Source organism: Merops nubicus, unplaced genomic scaffold (assembly GCF_000691845.1).
Source record: "Merops nubicus isolate BGI_N331 unplaced genomic scaffold, ASM69184v1 scaffold7716, whole genome shotgun sequence".
Classification (NCBI taxonomy): Eukaryota; Metazoa; Chordata; class Aves; order Coraciiformes; family Meropidae; genus Merops; species Merops nubicus.
In genome coordinates, this window is record NW_008616870.1 from 1 (window position 1) to 20,097 (window position 20,097).

A 20,097-nucleotide genomic window follows, 5' to 3' on the forward strand; every position below is an offset into this window, starting at 1 on the left:
GCTCGGGCTTCAAACCCCAGCATTTCATACCCCCAGGTCTTTTTCTAAAGGACTGCTCTCTCTAGCATGTCATCTCCCAGCCTGTATTAGTAATAGTGGTTGCCCTGGCCCAGAATAATCCAAAACTTGTCTTCACAAGAGGAGTGAGACAGTTTTCAGAAACTCTTAAAAAATAATCTTAGATATTTCTGCAGGCAACAAAGCCACAGGCCTGTAGGCTTGTGGTTGGAACTGCATTTCTAGCTGGAAACAGAACAGCACCTTCCACTGAATTCAGGACAGGGGCGTCTGTCATCTGTACTGCATACAGACAGTGGCTTAATTTTGGACTATCTCTTTGTATTTTGGATTGCAGGCCTAATCTCTTCTTTCTTCCAAGGTGGGTAGATACCTGTTTTGTGTGACTAAGAACTGACTGTGGTCAGAAAGTAAAAGGATACTGACTTTACAAAATGAACTATGGATACTAGGTGAAGAATAGGGCTGCCACATGGTCTGCTACACTGGGGAAACCCAAAAAGAGGCAGTTCCAGTAGTAGTTCAGTTGTGTCATTGTATCATTCACACTGAAATGCAACCATTACTTGCTTGGTAACAATACTATCCTTTTCTAGGTATCAGTAGAGGTGGACATCACATGAATGAGCTCCCTACATTTCCTTCCAACTGCATAACTAGTTGATTAGAGATAATGAATTTTAAATGTGGAGATGAGTGGAAAATGCTGTATTTAATATAGACAACATAAATTTGGCTTTTAATTTTAGCATTTTTTAATATTCTTTCCTTTCATTCTTCAGTACCTTTTCCAACTCAACCACCAACAACACCTTCAACACCACCTCCGCCACCTACAATCCCTCCTGCAAAAGAGGGTAAGTGCTGCATGTTAGGGTTTATAATAGTTTTGAGGTGTCAATGCAGTGTTTTTCTGCTTCTGACACTACTTTAGACTTGTGGGGATCTGATTTCTAAATGCATTTGCTACAGTGACACTGTTAAGGCAGCTGGCTTAAATTTAATGAGCCAAAAATACGATATCATTATTTTATTGTTGAAATTTGCAGGAAGGAGGGTTAATATGTATGAGATTTCCTTTTTCCAGAGCTCCTAAACCACACGTATTTTGCAACTGAAGCAGACATCTGAGGATAATGAAACCTATAAGGCAGTGTGATTTAAAAAAAAAATAAATTAATTTCTACTTTAACTAGTGAGAAAAGTGTTGGTCATGTTCAATCTCTTCTCTCTCTAAAAATGTAGACTTTCTTTTATTTATTATTTGAACATGTAGTGTTTTGTACAGAGTCTCATAAATATTTGAGGGGAGCATTACTATTAGAGACTGAGGGTCGAATGTGTCAGCTTGAAGTTGGTGGACCAAACTGACATACAGTAATTGAGCATTTAATCCATAAATGCAGATAAAAAAAGACTCTACCTATGTGTTTTAGAACTGCATAGTAGCAGATGGTTTGGACTTTTTTTAATCCAAGGAGTAATAACAGAAAATGATAAATAAAGGTATATATATCTTCCTGTCCTATTCTCTGAATTTAGATGAATATTATTCTTCAAGATGAAATGTGTTGAAAAAACGTACCTTTGCTTTGAGACTGTTTCTGACACAAGCAGGACACTGGGATTCTGTAAAGTGTTTAATGTTCCCAGTTCCCATGAAAGGGTGAGGAACTTGTGTGAGCAGGTGCACAGCTCTGCAGGCCACTTTGCATAAGAGCATGCTGGAATAAGACGAGATGGGGGAAAGCTGTGCTGCTCCTAAGTAGTGCAGTTAGGGGTGAGCGTTAGGCACTACAGACCTTAGGGTAACTTTCTGAACAGAATAGTTTCCTGCTGGGAGCCTCCACAGTTGAGATTCTCTCATCTTTCTTACTGTGTCATGATGGCAGTTTGAGGTTGTCTTAGTTCGTGTGACTTTACTTAACAAGCAAAATAAAACCAGCAATGTTTAGACAGATTTTTAAAGAACTGTTAGGACTTGAAGTTCATTCTGTGATAGGATCTGTCAGTGCAGACCATGCACCCCTTGCAGAGCTCAACTGGTTCTGCACCTGCACTGAAGTCATTGTCAGCAGATCTATTTCCTAAAGCCTTATTAACTAACATTAAATAAGAGCCTTTCATGACAGTTGCATTTTCTTAAGTGATTTATGAGATTTCATGAGGAGAGGCTGAGGCATTGCTCTAATTCTAAAATACTTTTCTTTTTCAGTGTGCAAAGCAGCCAAAGCTGACCTAGCATTCCTGGTGGATGGGTCATGGAGTATTGGAGATGACAATTTCAATAAAATAATTAGCTTTCTCTATAGCACTGTTGGAGCTTTGGATAAGATTGGTCCTGATGGAACACAGGTAATCAACATATAGCTAGATGGAGAGTGCATGAACTCAACAGGGTATTTTAGACAAGCACCAGAAGTGAAATGAATCACAAAGTGATTGACATCATTTCACAGTTCTTTTGAAAATATAATCTGCTGTAGGAGAGCAATTTTTTTCTGATATCTTCTTTTATACACGCCATATGGTGAAATTCATTATATGAATTCTAGCATGAAGGCTAAGTATCATTTGAGTCCCCTCTAAATCATTCTAGTGAGATTTAAGTTGTGTTAATGTTTTTGGTATTGAAATAATGTTGAAACATTATTGAAATAATGTTTAGAAATAATCACTATGCTGATTATTTCTAAGCAAGTGAAAAATGATCTTGATAAGGAAAATTAAAGGTGAATTTATTTAAAATCACATACTCTAAAGAATCTACAGTGCTTGAAATAAAACACAGTATTTACGGTTATTGTTCTATTTATGTATTTGTGTAGAGGAATGTTTGATTAAGCTCCAGAAAAGGTTATTGGCAAATATATACTGCTTTAAATGTTACCTGTATCATATGCAGTTTCAGATTGCATTGAAAATTACTTTTAACTTGTTCAAGCCCTGGAGAATGCTCAGGTTTTGTTGTTTCTTGCTATACAGTTATTTTTCCAGAATGTAGTCTATAGTGCTTCAGAAATTTATGCACACGCTTAAGCTTAAGTATGTGAATAGCTCCTTTTAAATTAGGGACACCCCATACAGGATATGAAATTCTATGTATGTTTTGTGAGTTATAGGGTTTTGGTGTCTCGTATAGGGTCTGGACTCATGTAGAATCATATCTGGGAGAGGCAATAGTGGCTGGAAAGCTGCCTGGTGGAAAGGCACCTGGAGACACTGATCAACAACTGCTAAAATGAGCCATCAGTGTGCCCAGGTGGCCAAGAAGGCCAGCAGCAGCCTGGCTAATGTCAGAAATAGTGTAACCAGCAGGACGGGGAAGTGATTATGCCCCTGTACTTGGCACTTGTGAGGCATTGCCTTGAATACTGGATTCAGTTTTGGGCACTTCAGTATAAGAAAGACCTTGAGGTGCTGGAACTAGTCCAGAGAAGGGCAACAAAGCTGGTGAAGAGAAGCTGAGGGAACTGGGTCTGTCTAGTCTGAAGAAGAGGAAGCTCAGGGGAGATCTTTTTGCTCTCTACAACTCCCTAAAAGGAGGTTGTAGAGAGGTGGGTGCTGGTCTGTTCTCACAAGTAACAAGTCGTAGGATGATGAAATGGCCACAAGTTGCACCAGGGGACGTTTAGATTGGCTATTAGGAAAAATTTCTTCTCTGAAAGGGTTATCAAGCACTGGAACAGGCTGCCCAGGGAGGTGTCTGAATCACCATCCCTGAATGTCTTTAAAAGTTGTGTAGTTACGGTGCTTAGGAATGGTTTAGCAATGATCCTGGCAGTGTTAGGTTAGTGTTTGGACTCAGTGATCTTAAATGTCTTTTCCAACCTAAACAATTCTACGGTTCTATGAATATTTCGGAATCCGTTATTGCATCTTTCTATTACTTTCTTCAGTATTGCTCCCTAACTTAAGTTACTTATATGCAGCTATTAATTTGTGGAGAGTGAATAAAGTCCCTGCAGTTCTGTGTATGAGTAACTGTACACGTGTGAGCAGCTGTAATAGGATTTTGCTTTTGGGCTCAACTGAGACTGCTTTTGCCAAAGTGGGTATTACTTTTCCCATCCTGTTTGCTGCAAAATGAAACCAGAAAGTGCTAGAGGGTTGCCAAGACTAGAGAATAAAGTTAAGATTTATTTAGTGAAAGCTTCTTAAAGAGTGAAAAAAATCTGGCTTTAAGGACAAAGCAAAGTTACAAGATAAATCCTTGTTTTAAATGCACTGGTTCACTTTTTGCTTGTACACTGAGTGATGCCTTAGTAATGAACACATCTTGTGTGTGCACAGGTTGCAATAATTCAGTTCAGTGATGATCCCAGGACAGAATTTAAATTGAATGCATACAAAACAAAAGAGACTCTTCTTGAAGCTATTCAGCAGATAGCCTACAAAGGAGGAAATACAAAAACAGGTGAGAAAGTTCATGATTTTGATGCCAGTTTTTCTCCTTGGCACTCTGCAGGATTTCTTTCCCATTTACTAAGTGGTTTCATCTATCAGTGCAAAACCAGTGAGAACATGATATCTCCACACTGGACATGAAAGGTTGAGATTTGAAGTTAGAAAGTCTTCATAATCTACAGTTTACACCCTTCACCCCCTATTGCTGGACATCCACCCCTCTGACCAACAATGATGTCAAGGATCAGGGAGAAAGAGAGGCATCTAGGCAGTAGTGAATGACTTTGGGGGTTGTGGAAGGTGGAATGGGGAGTAATACGAAATAGAGCTTGACAAGTTGAAAAGTGGCAATGGGGAGAAAGTGGGAAGGAGCTTGCAGAGGATATAGAAAACAGCAGACAGGGTGGAGGGTCTGTTTGGTTATAAGCCAGGACAGTTAAGCCTCAGGGGTATGTTTATGACTGGGCTGGGGGAAGATGTCTGTTAACTGAATGTAGCTGCTTTTTAATTAATCCCATAACATAGTTCTCTGATGTGAAGAAATTAAAGATGAGTGCTGAAAAGGTTAAAATCTGTTTTAGTTGGAAACCGTGTTTTATTATTCTCAAACTGCACGGAAATTTCCTGCAGCTCTTGCATCGAATCCAATCTCAGTAGTATCAAAGTAACACATTTTCCATTTGCTCAGGAAAATAATACAGTGGCACTTTAAGTTGTTACCTGGCCTGTGCCCTACAATCCAATCAGGGAAGATTTTGCTATCCCTAACCTACACAGAATGCCCTTTCTCACACATGTCATGTTCTCGATCTTCACCTTCTGGATTGAAAAACTGTCAAGAGTTAGGGGCTGGGCTGGCCACCAGGCAAGTGACAGAGGCTCTCTCTAAACCTTCTATCTTCCATAAGGAAGAGAGAAACGGAGTAAGGGAGAGAGATTTATGGGCTGAAAAACAAAACTAAAACGGCTTTATTAATAAATAAATAAATAAAACAAGAAATAAAACTGTATACTAAATCAGGATCGAAACCAAGCCCACAATTCAAAACCAACTCAGAAGCAGACAAGAACTGGATTCAGGAGCTGGATTCTGCAACTGGATTCAGGAATGCACAGACTGGGATCAGATGCAGAATGAACAGAGTTCTCCTCAGACACCAGTTGTTGAAAAAGAGGCTTGACCCTCGTGATCCCTCAGCTTTATACTGAATATGATGTGTATGGGATGGAATCCCTCGCTGGTCAGTTTAGGGTCACCTGTCCTGCCAGCTCCTTCCCGCGGGTGCAGCTTTTTACTTTCTGCACTCCCACTGTGGTACACAAGATTTAGCAGTGACCTTGGTCTGCACAGGAGCAAGTATAAGCAAGAGTCTTTCTGCATGCTAGTCCTTGGTAGTAACTCCAAAGCATTACTGTTGCTCGAAGCAGACACTATCTGCAAAATTACACCATTAGCTTCAGATACAAGGACAGAGCTCAAAAGTAAAATCACTGAACAGAATTAGTTCTGTTCTAAGTCAAACCAGAACAAAAAGAGATGGCTGAAGCTATCAAATTCTAAAAGGTTAGGGCCAAAATTACACTTCTAAATCTCTATTTTAATAACTACAGAATACATTAATTTACAGACTTCTCAAGACCCAACAGATTTCTCTTTTTATCTGCATCTAACATATGATATGAGAAGCCAAAAGAAATTTGATTTATGTCACAATGAAAGTATGTTGTCAATTCTTTCTGTTTCAGGCAAAGCCATTAAACATGCAAGAGAATTCTTATTTACTGGAGAGGCAGGCATGAGAAGGGGTATTCCAAAGGTTTTGGTTGTCATTACTGATGGGCGATCACAGGATGATGTGAACAAAGTCTCCAGAGAAATGCAACTAGATGGTAAGATATGTAGTTTTAAGAACTATTAACATCTTCCTTTTTCTCATTAATTATGACTAGGTAAGTGTGGACATGAGATAAGGGTAACTTTTGCTCCAGGAAGTTTTCCTGGTTTAAAGAAAACTGACACAAATTGCTGAGAAACTCATAATATCACCATATTAAAGATAAATTCTCATTTTTTTTGGCAATGAATGCTGTTATTTTTCATTTCAGAGGTAGTGTCATGTAGTAGTCAATGGAATTGCTCCCATGATAAAGAATTTAGAGGACATGATCCTGGGAATCTGGACTGTCATGTATGAAGTGTAGTCTTGTGGTTTCCAGCAAACTGAAATGTTTTTTTTCCTATACGAGAGGTCCTTTGAAAATTCTTTCATATGTTCTTTTACTCGTTCTTTTTTGCTCTCATGTTGCATTAATTATCTTTAGGAATTTTTTTAAAGCACAAATTTTAGTGTTTTAAGTAGCCACACAGCATTGTCAGTCTAAGCATGAGAACTGGGTGAGTTGTAGAAATATCTGCTACTGAGGTTTGATTCAAAACACAGAACAACCCAAAGGATGGAATTAAACAGCTATCATGCTTTTATTGTGAGGAGATCTGAGAAGAAATTACATTTGTGTTTTTTTATTTGCCATTCAACTTCGGCAGCTATGAAGTTACCAGTGTATATCACTGATTCCTGAAACCCAGTGCAGACTGGGTTGAGCTGGGCTGCCTGCTTGTGTTATTGCTAGATGCTGGAGGCAGTGCCTTAATAAGTAAAATCGTACCACAAAATAGTAGTACTTGTCTAAGTGGCAATCAAGAAAACCCCATACTGCTGAATAAATTGGAGTCTAAGCTGAACAAGAAATGTTCCACTGTCAGGTATGTCTTCCAGTTGCCTTATTAGCTATTAGACTGGCAACAGTCTCAAGAGGAGAAAAGGTGTATAGTGGTGATTCAGTTGCTGACTGGGTTGTCTCACCTCGGACAAACGTCTTCCTCTCTCCCATTTCCTTTTGTGTGTGCTGCATGTTTGGGCTGCAGACAGGCTGGAGCAGGTACTGCCTTGTGTCTGTGCCAGAGGCAGGCATGAAGAGGTGCTGATATTGGATGAAACATGAAGATACTGTTATAATATACTAACTCAAAATTTTGTTATGCTAAAAGCTCTGTAGAAGGTGATGAATGCCCCTGGACCTCAAACTGAAAGCCAATATTATTTGACTCGAGTAAATTTGGGACTGAGCCATGCAAGAACAGTATGTCCATTAGCAATATTCAGCCTGATGTAGACAGATTTCTTTATCTTTTATTGAATGTCAAAAGTTGAACAACTTTTAGCTAGTTTGCTGCTCCTCAAACATATAAGATACAATTTACGTTTCATTTAAATCTTTGAAGTCAGGCTCAAATTTTAAAATGCATTCATGCAGAATATATTTCGTTTATTTCAGTGTTCACTCATGAAGCAACAATGGCTTCAAAATTCTGATTAATACATGGCACAGACTAAAATCTGTAATAGATCTACAGGAAATTAATTTCTGTGCTTTGTGTTTATGATATACTTGATACATTGATATTTTTGTGTACATTATATTTTGTGTACAGTATAGCATTAAGCTAGAAAAGCATTTAAATATTCGTGAAAACTTTAAACTACTGAGTAGTCTTATATGTCTTCAAGAAAAAAAGCATTAACTTTGTTTAATTGATTAAGCATAAACAGCCAAAATAAATATCTCACAGAGAATACAGTGTCTTTATTTTAAATTACATGCATGAATTTTCTTGTGTTAGTGGGTAATAATAGAATTTCCACTGTTGTATTTAAGCAGGAAAGGAGCCAGTAAAAATACAATTGTGTTCATATTGTATTTCCACTCTAAATGAGTGACTCACAAGAGTCTTATTTTTTGGTTTACAGGTTTCAGCTTTTTTGCTATTGGAGTAGCTGATGCTGACTATTCAGAGTTGGTTAATATTGGAAGCAAGCCCAGTGAAAGACATGTCTTCTTTGTGGATGACTTCGATGCCTTTACAAAGATTGAAGATGAGCTGATCACTTTTGTTTGTGAAACTGCATCAGCAAGTTAGCCATTTTGACTTATACTTGCTTCTAAAATAATAAATGCTAAATACTGGAGGGGGGTTGTAACATTGTGCTATTAAAATGTATTCTTGATCTTCTTAACATGGTTTACTGCTGGTATTATAACTCTAATATTATTTAAAAAAATATAAGGAAACAAAGGTGTTGTGACTTCAAAATAACGGTTGTTTGCTGTAAATCCAAAATAGATCCATTGGTTGTTGAAAACTAATTTTAGATTTGAAACATTGTTAATTATTCAGAATTTAGTCATAAAAAGTTAATTTTATTTTATTTCCCAGGCTACTTTAGACATCTATAAGAGTAGAGTTAGTGCATTTGTTATTATTCAGAGCACATGGTAGATTTTTTAACGGAGAGATGCTCATTAATGTTTGTCAAATCAGAGAAAGTAGAAGAGTTGTAGCCTAAGGAAAAGTACAAAACACGGCCAAATTCTTTGAAATTTGCCAAAATGCCACACTTCAGACTTATGAAAATGAAGGGAAGGGCATTCTGGAACAGCATCTAATGGTCAGAGGTGAATTTCACATGCTTTTAGGTGTGTGCCCTGAGTATGTTTCCTTATGTACAAAAGCCAGGAAGTAAGCAGTGTATAGCTGATATTAATCATTTGTGGTTGTAAGGAGTCCTTGTGCATGAGTTATCAGAGCTGCTGAACAAAAATATATTGCTTGTGTCCCATCACTTCTTTGGTTCTGACTATAAACTGTACCTCAAGTGGTGAAGAGAACTTTGAATGTTGAGGATACTCAATAGTAGCATTTATTGGTCACTTGTGCCTGTATTCTAAAAGTGATGTCTGAATAGGAGTATCCTGGGGTGGCATGTTCAACACCCTACATCTGACCTATTGACTTCCTGGGGCAGCTTTCCTGGAAGAGATTAGTGTGCTTTCTTCCCTTCCAGAAGAAAAATGTAAAACAGATTTACAGCAATTTAAAGTCAGTGCACACGTCTTCAGTACTGTGTACAACTTCGGTCTCTGTTACTCAGGAAGGCTATCATGTGAAAAGGTGCAGCGAATGCCAGCTAAAATAGTTGAACTTGAGCTAGAGCTAGTCTGGAGGTGCTCAGAAATGGAGAACTAGGGAGCACTTGGTTAAAACCCAACACAAGACACACATTTTTATGCAACAGACAATGAATTTGTTGCAAAAAGGGGTTGCAAAGGCAAATTCATAGAAGGATTAGACAAATTCATGGACAGCAGATACATAAAAGGATTTTCTGTGGAACACAGTGGGCTGTGCCCTTTATCATCTTTGCTACAACTCTTGTGGGTCCTGAGAAGCATCAATTGAATGGAGTAGAAAGTGGCCAGGTTCACATTACCTCCCTAAACAGCATCTCCTTTTGCTGCTGTTGGGGATAGAATACTGGGCTTGTTGGTCATTGTTCTGACCCAGTGGGAAATCTCTTATATCCTTAACTGTACCTTTCCTTCTTTTCCAGCCTGCCCATTGGTAGTTAAAGACGGCAACAATTTTGCAGGTACAGTATTTTTGTGTTCATTTTTGTTCCTGATCTATGTAATCATTTTCATTACCTGATTTTCACAATATTAAGCAATAACATTCCCTTTATGCTAACAGCTGTTAGACAGATGGTGATATGAAACTCTTTAATGCAACTGGCTGTGTCTTTTTTTTTTTTTTCCGGTAATGTTTATTAATTCCAATTAAGAGAATGTTTATTTTGACCCCTCCCAGGATTTAAAATGATGGAACTGTTTGGTTTGGTTGAAAAGGAGTTTTCAGCTGTGGAAGGGGTTTCGATGGAGCCTGGTACATTTAATGTTTACCCATGTTACAGACTGCACAAGGATGCCCTGGTATCCCAGCCTACCAAGTATGTATTAACGTATAAATATTCATAAAACACACAAAGATGATTGTCCAGTGCAGGCAATTATTCATTTCAGGGACCAGGATTAAAACATCAGAAGAGCAGAGATGCTAGTATATGTATATACATTATACTAAGATATGGGAAGAATGTTTGGTGCCCTGAGTCCTCAATCACTTTGATTCAAAAATAGCAATTGTGACTAACAGTACGTAAGCCTATTGGCTATTTTCTGTTTCCTACATGAGTCAGTTTCAGGCTTCTGCCAGTTTAGCACCTAGGAATTTCAGGCACTGTGAAAGTGTGGCTGGAATGTGATTTGAATTCTCACAGAGTGTAGAATGTAGAATGGGGGGTCAGAATGAGAACCTGCTTTAGCTGTCCCCAGTCAGTTTCACTTCAATCTGTGTCCATTCACTGATTACACTGGAAGATTATCTGCTTATGCTAAAATGAGTATCTATGAACACCATCTGGTGCCTTCCTGGGTGCTGGGACATTATTCAGTCACAAGGACCGTGTGCTGGCAGAGAGATGGAGGAGGCAATGAAGAAACCTCCCAATGAACTTTTAGAGTCATCCCTTAGAGATTAAGTGATGGAAATGCTCCATTTATTCTATGAACAGTGTGTATGTTATGTGTGGTTCCTCTCAGTCCAGTCTCCCTCTTTGTATCAAGTGGCACCAGAGAAAAGCTGTGGACCTGCTGATTAAAGATGGGAAGATGTAACAAAGAGTATTGTTTTGCTGAGATAAATAAGAAAGAAAAGTGATGGGAAATTATTTTTAAGGTTTATGTTAGATCTCATCTTATTCTTTTTGTGTGATTATCCTGTTGTGTCCCAGTTGGAGCTAAACTTCTTGGAGCTATTTCATATCATTGTGTTTAGTTTCCTTCTGGGTCTAGCTGGACTAGAATTTTCAGGGAATAGAATTTCTTGCTTCATTTTCCCTTTCTGCTTCTTTCTAATGGGATCTGCTGCATTTATATGCTCTTCTCTAGCTGACACCCCAGCCCAACCTTACTGCTTCGTTAGGCTTTCACTCCTTTTCATGGTTCAGAGAACACTTTTCTCTTGATGATCTACAGGTATGTCTGAATAACATTACTTGTTCTTCTCATCTCATCTGTGCATGGAATGTCATTAATGTTATTCTACTTTTTGAACTCTGTATCCCCAATCTTTGTTCTTACCCTCACCCTGCTTGTTGAATATTCTTTCATTTGCACTTCATACAATGAGCATACTGTAAGCCTTTGTTCTTACACCTGCTGAGCTCACTCTCTTTTCTCTGTGGGAAATGTGCAGTTTATCATCACGTTTGATCATCTAGAGACACTGTGCAGAATTTGTTGATTATATAATACATTTAGCTTCTTTTCCAGCATGATTCATATCTATACATCTTATATGTGCCAGAAACATTTCAGAAAGCGTGGGTCATGTTTGGGAAAAAGAAATTAAATAACCTCTATAACCTCTTCAGGCTTCTTTCAGATCTCTTTACTATGATTTTAAGGCATCAGGGTAATTAACATTTTCAAAATAAAGTCAGTCATTTCAGACACTTGTCCAAATGTCCACTTTGGGATTTGACAATGAAAGGTGAAATTAAATTTGAAATGCTAAATAACAAATTTTAGGAAAGGGCATAAAATACCTTATCTTTTATATCATAAACTTCCTCTGTCTTCTGCAAAAACTCTACGAGAACAGTATTTCTGTATGTGTGATCTGTTCTGACTTCACTTTCTTATATCTTGGATTTGAAATGTATAAACTACATTCTCTATAATTTGTAAAGCTTCTTATACAGTCTGTCAGTCTTAATTCCTATCCATTAGTGAATAGTTTAATGACAAAGGACGTTATCTGTTGAGATTGGTCTTGCAAGCAACTACTGTTTTCATTCTCTGTTAAATCGGACAATAGCAAAGGTCTTACAAGTGGTTGCTATTTTTAAAAAGCTTTTGATAGAATTAATTTCAACTTCAAACTGACCTGCAATTTGATATTCAAATTAAAAAAAAAAAAAGGTAAATTTTGAAATTTTAAGCAAAAAGATGATTTCTCCTTTCTTTATAAGTATTCTTTTGATAGTTACCTAGTTGAATAGATTTTGAAAACACTTATTCATAATGTTTCTTAGTCTTGATTTTCAAAGAAATACACAAAGTAATAGAAAGCGTGTTAAGTGAACAGCTGGTGAGTAAACCCACCAGATTTAATGTTTGTTTTAGTTTAAAAGACATTTTTTTTCTCTTACAGGTATTTACATCCTGAAGGTCTGCCTTCTGATTACACCATTACGTTTCTCTTTCGTATACTCCCTGACACACCTCAGGAGCCATTTGCTCTTTGGGAGATTTTAAATGAAGGATATGAACCACTGGTGGGAGTTATTTTAGATAGTATGTATTCTGCATTTTATCAATGACTTCTCCTTTAACTGTATAAATTATTCATTCTGTGTCTAGATTTATGAATATCAGAATTTTATTTTGCTGCCAGTACCACTACCTGAATCTGGAAGGTGACAGTCTCTGCTGGATATTTTTTGGATTTAATTCAACTGACTTTAATTTGGAGTTCAAATTTGTAGTCAAATTTTGACTTCACTGCTCTAAACTGGGAGGAAAGAAACTGAAATCCAAAGAGCAGTACTAGGTGTAAACTGAAGTAATGGAGCTACACACTTGCTTTTAAAATTTCCACTGCTCTGAATCAGGTTGTAATAAAATCTGTCTTCATATATGCCAGTGGTACTGACAGTACAATCTGCATAGAGGCAGTGCAGTCTGGTGGATAGCAGACTTAGAGCAAGACATATGAACTCTTCGTGACTCTTTTAATTTCTCCCTGGTGTGACTTCACAACTGTAAAACATACATTATAATTTTGAAGGCTTTCATATTTACTGTTGAAAAGATGTAAATACGATAGCTGTTCTTTATAGCTGCCAATTTTAAAAGAGATATATTGGTGCTTATCTTTCTCTCTTTCCTAGAATTTTTTAGATACATCACCTTGAAATAGGTGGGAATTAGGCATTTAGCTAGCTTGAGGATCCATGTCTCCTTCGCTTGTTCAAGTCCCACAGAGAACTAGTGGGAGCGTAGGATCAGGTCAACATGAGGAAGGTAGGCTGTTGGCCCAACCTTCCTGTCACACCGGGAAAAACTTCTTACTTCCTCATCAGTATATCACTTGTGAATGTGTTTTGCTAACATTGGATCTGACGTCTCTGGTCTTCTTTGTTAAACAGAAAACTGACCCTTTCAAATAGTCATAGAATCACTTAACTTGGAAAAGACTGTTAAGAACATTGATTTGAACTATAAAATGTACCAGGCCTTTTCTTCCTCTAACACAGAGCCCTTATTTTTTTTATTCTTACACAGATGGTGGTAAAACTCTGACTTTCTTTAACTACGACTACAAAGGAGATTTTCAAACTGTGACTTTTGAAGGTCCTGAAATAAGAAAGATATTTTATGGGAGTTTTCATAAGGTTAGTAATGGTAGTAGGGGGGGGAAAAAGCACTCTGGATAAAGGTTTGGGAGATTCTCATGTTCTGAAATCTTCTTTCATGTGGTCAACCACTGCCAAAAGAAATGTACTTTGCATATTCAAAATCATCTACCAAACTCTCTTAAGTTTCTTTGCAATATTGAATTAACATTAGACAAATTATAGTTTTAATGATGAAGCTGGGATTAACTTCTGTCTCACGCTTTGTGCCTGTATTTTAGAGTTGCTTAAAAATATTTGCCTTGAAAAATAATTTAGAAATACATCAGCTTTTCCTTTTAAAGTTTGGATTGGAAATGCCACTCAAAAGGAAAATTAAAGGTCCAGAAAAAAGAAAAAAAATATGCTTCTTTTGACCAGAGTTGTGATTTTAAGCACAGCATAGCCCTTAAAATGTGTTGAACTTTTCTTGGCTGTTAGAGAACTCATGACATTCTTTTCAAAAGCAGATGAAGTAGTCTTGGGATTGTAGCACATATTTGTTGGAGAAAGTGCTTTTTTTGTTCACTTTATTCCTTATGTTTTTATCTTTCCTAAACAAAAAGAGGAGACTCTGAATTAAGGGATAGTATTTATAGAGCTTAACTCTTCTGTACTTCATTTTTAATTGATGGAGTGAGAAAGGGGAAGGTAGGTCAGAGCTGGGCTCTGACTCTTTTAGGTTGTGCTTTAGAGGTATATATGAGGCTTTAGCAAATTCTCTTAAGCATTTTTCACCATTTTGAATAATGATCCCTGCTATACATGTGTTTGAAAGGTGCAGGAGACCAAATTCATAGCAGCTTTTCAGTTATTTAGTTCCAGCTGAGTCGAGACAAAACAGCTACAGAACTTTTTCCTGTCATTCTCTCACCTTGGGCTCCAATCTCAACATACTGTACTGGTATAAAGAAGATATTGCATGTTGGTCAGCTCTTCATCTGATCTCCCTCCCCAGAAAAAGTGTTCTTTCCTTCACCTAACTGAGTGTTTAGTTTGCTCGTGACAGGACAATTGTGACCAGGGTTGCCCTTTCTGTGGGTGTGTATTTGCTGCATCAGCAATGGACATCAGGGTGTGTCAAGGCAGAAGGAAGTAAATTTGTTGCATGCTCTGCTTTTCTGTATCGCATTTGATGTGATCTAATTTATTTTTCTGTAAAAGCTTCACTGCCAAAGCTTTTGCTATATGTTTACCTTAAGTTTTAATTTACAGGGTAAAATTTACTGCTTAGTTTTGGCTTTTGCAAGTGGCTATAAAGGATGTATTGGTGAAAGCCAATGCTACATAGCAGGATTGTACAAGGCCCAGGAATTATTACTGACTACATAAATCAAGGGTTCTTTGGGATCTGGGTGGTATATGAACGTTGTGTAAATCTTCTGTCAGGAATATATTATTTTCTTACCAAATAAATGATATAAAATGCTAATTTGTATACAGATGTTCCATAAGCATAAAAATAAGCTAAATTCATTAAACAGATTAGAATCACAGAATAATTCAGGTTGGAAAGGACCTCTAGAGGTCATCTAGTTTATTTGCCATGGCTTATCTCTTGAGTTTTGTTAGCAAACATGGAGCTAGGAGCTCATTTCAAAAAATGCCTCCTTTTCCCTGGTAATTAATATATCCTGTGTTCTCCTTAGTACGTTAAAGCACCTTTTCTTTTGCTTAGTTGCATGTTGTTATCAGCAAGACTACGGCCAAAATAATTATTGACTGCAAGCAAGTGAGCGAGAAGACCATTAATGCAGCAGGGAACATTAGTTCTGATGGCATAGAAGTACTGGGGAGAATGGTCAGATCCAGAGGACCAAGAGACAACTCTGCACCAGTGAGTAGAATAAGAACAATTCTTTGAACCATTTAAAATGTCCTGAAAACAAGTATTTTGGATCTTTGCAGTTGGTGTAAAGTTTCAACATTTCCTAGATTCTGCAAAAGCCTGCAAGAGTTCTCAACTTGGGCAAAATCTAGTTTTGGTTATTTTAACGAATGAAATCATTAGTTCATCATTATTCACATGTTATTCTCAAACACGTATGTGAACAAAATCGATACATTCGGATATGGCTTGAGTTCCAAATTTCATTACACAGAGTAACACAACTTATAGCTCCTTTGCCTGGCATAATTTGGTTTTGAATGATAATTATTGCCCATGTCTTATATTCCATCTTACTCCTTATTTGCCCCCAACCTCACTGTCTGTTCCTTCAATAATTGAACTGGTTCAACACAGACAGCCAAAAAAAACCCTGTCTTGGTATGTCTAGTTGTTTTATAATATAAAATATTTTGAATGTGAATGATTCTCCTCAAGATTAAGTAGTCTTTCATTTCTCTGAAATTATTCTCCAAGAAGCAGTAAATGATCATTCTGTTTGCATGGCAACCTGTGGGAGTCTTTACATTTTGCTTCAGATGTCATATAAGAAAGTTTGTTTGGGTTTTTCAGGTAAATTTAGTTGTTGAAGAATTGACAGTCTGGCAATGATCTTGGGAAAACTGCTGCGTAGTACTAATTTCTTTGCATGTGCTAATTTCTTTGAACTTTCTCGACCCTAGAAAGAGTTTAGCAGAGAATGCAAACCTTGATCTCAAGTCTTGATTTAAATAGGAATGAGGTTTCAAAAATGTACTTACTCACTACTATATGGAAATACTCTTGTTTAGTAAAAAACAAGCCCTTCAGAATGTCTCTCTGAATACTAAAAAGAGCCTTTAGGCCTCAAGCTAATGGATAATAATTATATCAAGGCTGTAAAGACAATTACACAGAGAAACCTTTGTAGTCACATTCCAGTAGAAACAGAAAAAGGCGAAGTTAGGAAATTTTGGAATTAGAGAAGGCTTTGTAAAGAAGTGGAAAGAAATGGTGTTTTTTGTTAGAACCCAGGAATCTATAAAGACAAGTCAGACTGCCCACTCACTGAAAAATTTCATTTTCTTCAGATGAATGTAGAACTGATGTAAGACTACAAATGTGTAGCTGAAGATGAAAATTCTTTACTCCATAGTACTCTTTAACTGCCTTCAAATATTACCACATATGCCAAATTACAAGCAGGTCAAGAAAGCACCCAAATGCCATTCTTTAAAGGATCCATTCTGCACATTTTATTAGTATTGAGTAGAACTTGTGTGAATAGTCACATTTAAGGCATGAATGAGTTAGTTCCTGCTACTCCAAAAATTAGAAGACATCAAAGGGAAGCTAATAGGAGACAGGATAGAGGTTCTTCTTGCAACAGGTAGTAGTAGATCAGTGCAACTCCTTGCTGTAGAATTTTATGGGTGTTAAATATTTATATATATTGTAGGGAAGCCTTGACAAATTAATGAAAATTAAATAGAATACTGGGACTTATTCCATGCCATTATCTTCACAGGTTTAAAAGGTTCATGAAGACATGCATGCAACAAATATTCCTTTTTGTAAAACATTTTAAAAATTGTTTTGAAGTGATATGAAAATTGTGGTTTGTTCATAGTTTCAAAAAGTTATTTTTTCATCAAATGTATTTTCATTAAATGCTTTAATCTTACTTTTAGAGATGCTAAAATAAAATAAAAACAGACAGGCAGTTATTTTGGAATAGAATTGTGGATGTTTTGTTCTGACTGTTCACATGGAACAGTTTAACATTGTCAGAATATTATTAGTTTGTTTTTTTAAAATAAGTACAATCACTTGCATTTTGCAAAACATTTTAGTTTTGAGGGAATATAATTGTATCAGAAGTTTTTTTCCCATCGATTCATATGGTATGTAACAGTTGAATGACTAGGCAGAAATAGAGATAGAGAGCCAGACAGATAGACTGAGAGACAGAACAAAAAAGGTACTAGGCTAAAGGTGCCTAGTCCTTTTAACATCCCTTAATAGTGAGGTGTCTCTGGATTAGACACTCCAGCCAGCTAGAGCAATGACACCTGACCATGACATGCAGCAAATTTAGTGAAAAGTCAAGCTTTAAAATATTGTTTATTTACAACTCACAGACCTCCTCTTTATTGCTGTTTCCTTTTCTTTTAAATTTAAAATGTTTACTTCTGTGTATATGAACTGTAAAAAAAGGTAATGTGTGATGTGTTCTGGTCTTGAGAAATTTTTGCAGAGCTATAGCCTGATCAGATGAGGACGGGCAGAGTTTTCCATCTTACTGGGTCTACTTGCAGGGCTGTCTATTTAGAAAGCAAAATCAGTGTGAAAACAGAGAATTATGAATAAATGTTTTATGGTAGCAAAGAAAGCTTTGTTTAGTTACTTAGCTTGAATCAGAGCAACCCACATAATATTTTGAAATAAGAATACTGAGTCATTCAGCACTAGGATGATGAATACAGCAATTCAGGGAATGTCTGTCTGCTCTTTTACACCAGCATGTTTTATCACTATGGATTCCATCACTCTTGTCTAATGCAGGGAAAATGATTGCATATACCCACCTATGTAGTTCTGCATAAATTTAGTCAATACTGTCAACCTTTCAGTGTTCAGGATAACAGAATAGCTTGGGATGGACTGTGCTATGGAAAAAACAGCAATACTACTTCTGAACCTCAGCTGCTTTCTGCAACAACCAGTTCAGCTGTTGCTCCACCCCTTTTCTGGGACGTCTGATTTCCTCAAATGTAGTGTCCTGAAAGTGCCCAGGGTCATTCTGAATCCCAGAGCAGTATGTTTGTGGACATTTCATGTGCTGCTGTGCTGAAGCTGAGTCCTCCCAGATTTGGTAGCTTTGGGATGTGTAGCAAAGAGATCTTTAACTGGCTTCACATGGAGCCAGGTTGTATTTGACATAGCCAGGGACACAGACTTTTGGGACTTGGGATTGATGTTAGTGAAGCTAAATCAAGAGTTTAAAAGCTGCTCTCATGCCACATTTCTGCTATTGAAGGTGCTTAGTGTGGAGCCAGCTGTTTGCATCTGTAGTGCAGCATATCTACCAACCAGCTAATCTGCTGGCACTTCAGAGGAATTTCTATGAAAGTATTCCTTTGATTATAAGATAATATTTGAGTTATATCAGGAAAAAAGAATGAGACAAGACCAAAGGTGCTCATATGTAACTGATTTTCACAGCTTTAGAAGCAATGCATATTTAAGAAGGTCTTTAAATTCACTCTTCTGTTCTAAAATAATGCCACTGAAAGCAGTAATGGGAGCAGTACCAAAGAGAGTCTATCTCTAGCAGTTCCTCACATTTTTTAACATGTGGGGTTAATTTAATGGGATGTTCTGTTCCATTCCCCTCTCTATTCAGTATGCACATAAATGAGGCATGGAAAAAGAATAGAAATAGTAACAGAAGAAAGCCTTGTGTCTCTAGACCCCTTTGTTCCATTCAAGGCTGTAAAGGAGACAATTGGTTTTACCACTGAGTTCTTTTTAGTATGTTCTGAGTACCTAGCAGCCATTATTTTTACCAAACATGTGTGTCCTTGTAGATTAAATTCTTGTCCAAACCACGTTCCCTGTGGTGGGAGTTTTCTTTTGTTCTTGATGTTGTTGTGTGTTGAGCAAGGTTTTCACCACCCTTAAAATTTCATTGCCTGGGGATAAGAGAGGGCATATTCTAAAGTAAAATAATACTGGAGAAGATGATAAATATTATTTGTGGCTCAGCTCCAGTGTAAGTATTAGGCTACAGGAGACCTTTCCCCAGATAAAATTTGAGCACCATACCAGTGGCTTAAGAGAAATCACTCAGTTTTGAAAAGTTTAGCTGTGTTTTTGACTGTTTCTTGATGCCTCCATTGCTAGAAAAAAAGTATCAGGAGGCATCACTGGGCAAAATCAGGAATTTAATCAAGGAGGTGGGCATAATCCGACAAATGTCTGCAGCACTTAACCTTGCACAGTTTGCTCAGTCCATATAATGTCTGGTAGTTTGGATAAATTGGTCAGAACACAAGACTTTTACCATTTAAGTTAGTGTATTTGTGGCTAGCTGCTTGAAGTCGGTAGCCTTTCCTCTGATCAATCCCAGTGCTTGAATTAAGGTAGTTTTTCTTGCTGATGGCTCCAGTTTGCACTGATCTTACAACTAACAGTCATCTTGTTTATCACCCTTGTTTTGAAACAGTTGCAGTTACAGATGTTTGACATTGTTTGTGCTACCTCATGGGCCAATCGAGACAAGTGCTGTGAGCTTCCTGGCTTGGTAAGAAACCTCTTTCAATAGCTGTAGAATTTACCTTTTACTTTCCCCTTTATTAAGACAACTGTTTTAATGGAAATGGACAGTTCAGAGTTTTCAAAAAACTCCAGTAATCCAGAGTGTGCTTGGATTACTTGTCCTGCTGA

The 20,097-nt window shown here is 37.2% G+C and overlaps 1 protein-coding gene across 1 annotated transcript in view; it reads left to right on the forward strand.

The window, feature by feature from the left end:
• Positions 1-800: 800 nt before the first annotated feature.
• The window catches only part of LOC103775496 (collagen alpha-1(XIV) chain), a gene marked incomplete at both ends in the record, with an annotated part of 37,807 nt that continues 18,510 nt past the window's right edge, over positions 801-20,097 (forward strand). Inside the window, 11 exons of the mRNA XM_008942955.1 lie at positions 801-875; positions 2,234-2,373; positions 4,312-4,435; positions 6,172-6,315; positions 8,235-8,399; positions 9,876-9,914; positions 10,133-10,271; positions 12,539-12,681; positions 13,672-13,781; positions 15,460-15,618; positions 19,877-19,954. Of these exons, the coding sequence (XP_008941203.1) occupies positions 801-875; positions 2,234-2,373; positions 4,312-4,435; positions 6,172-6,315; positions 8,235-8,399; positions 9,876-9,914; positions 10,133-10,271; positions 12,539-12,681; positions 13,672-13,781; positions 15,460-15,618; positions 19,877-19,954 (1,316 nt within the window). The remainder of the gene's footprint in view (positions 876-2,233; positions 2,374-4,311; positions 4,436-6,171; positions 6,316-8,234; positions 8,400-9,875; positions 9,915-10,132; positions 10,272-12,538; positions 12,682-13,671; positions 13,782-15,459; positions 15,619-19,876; positions 19,955-20,097) is intronic.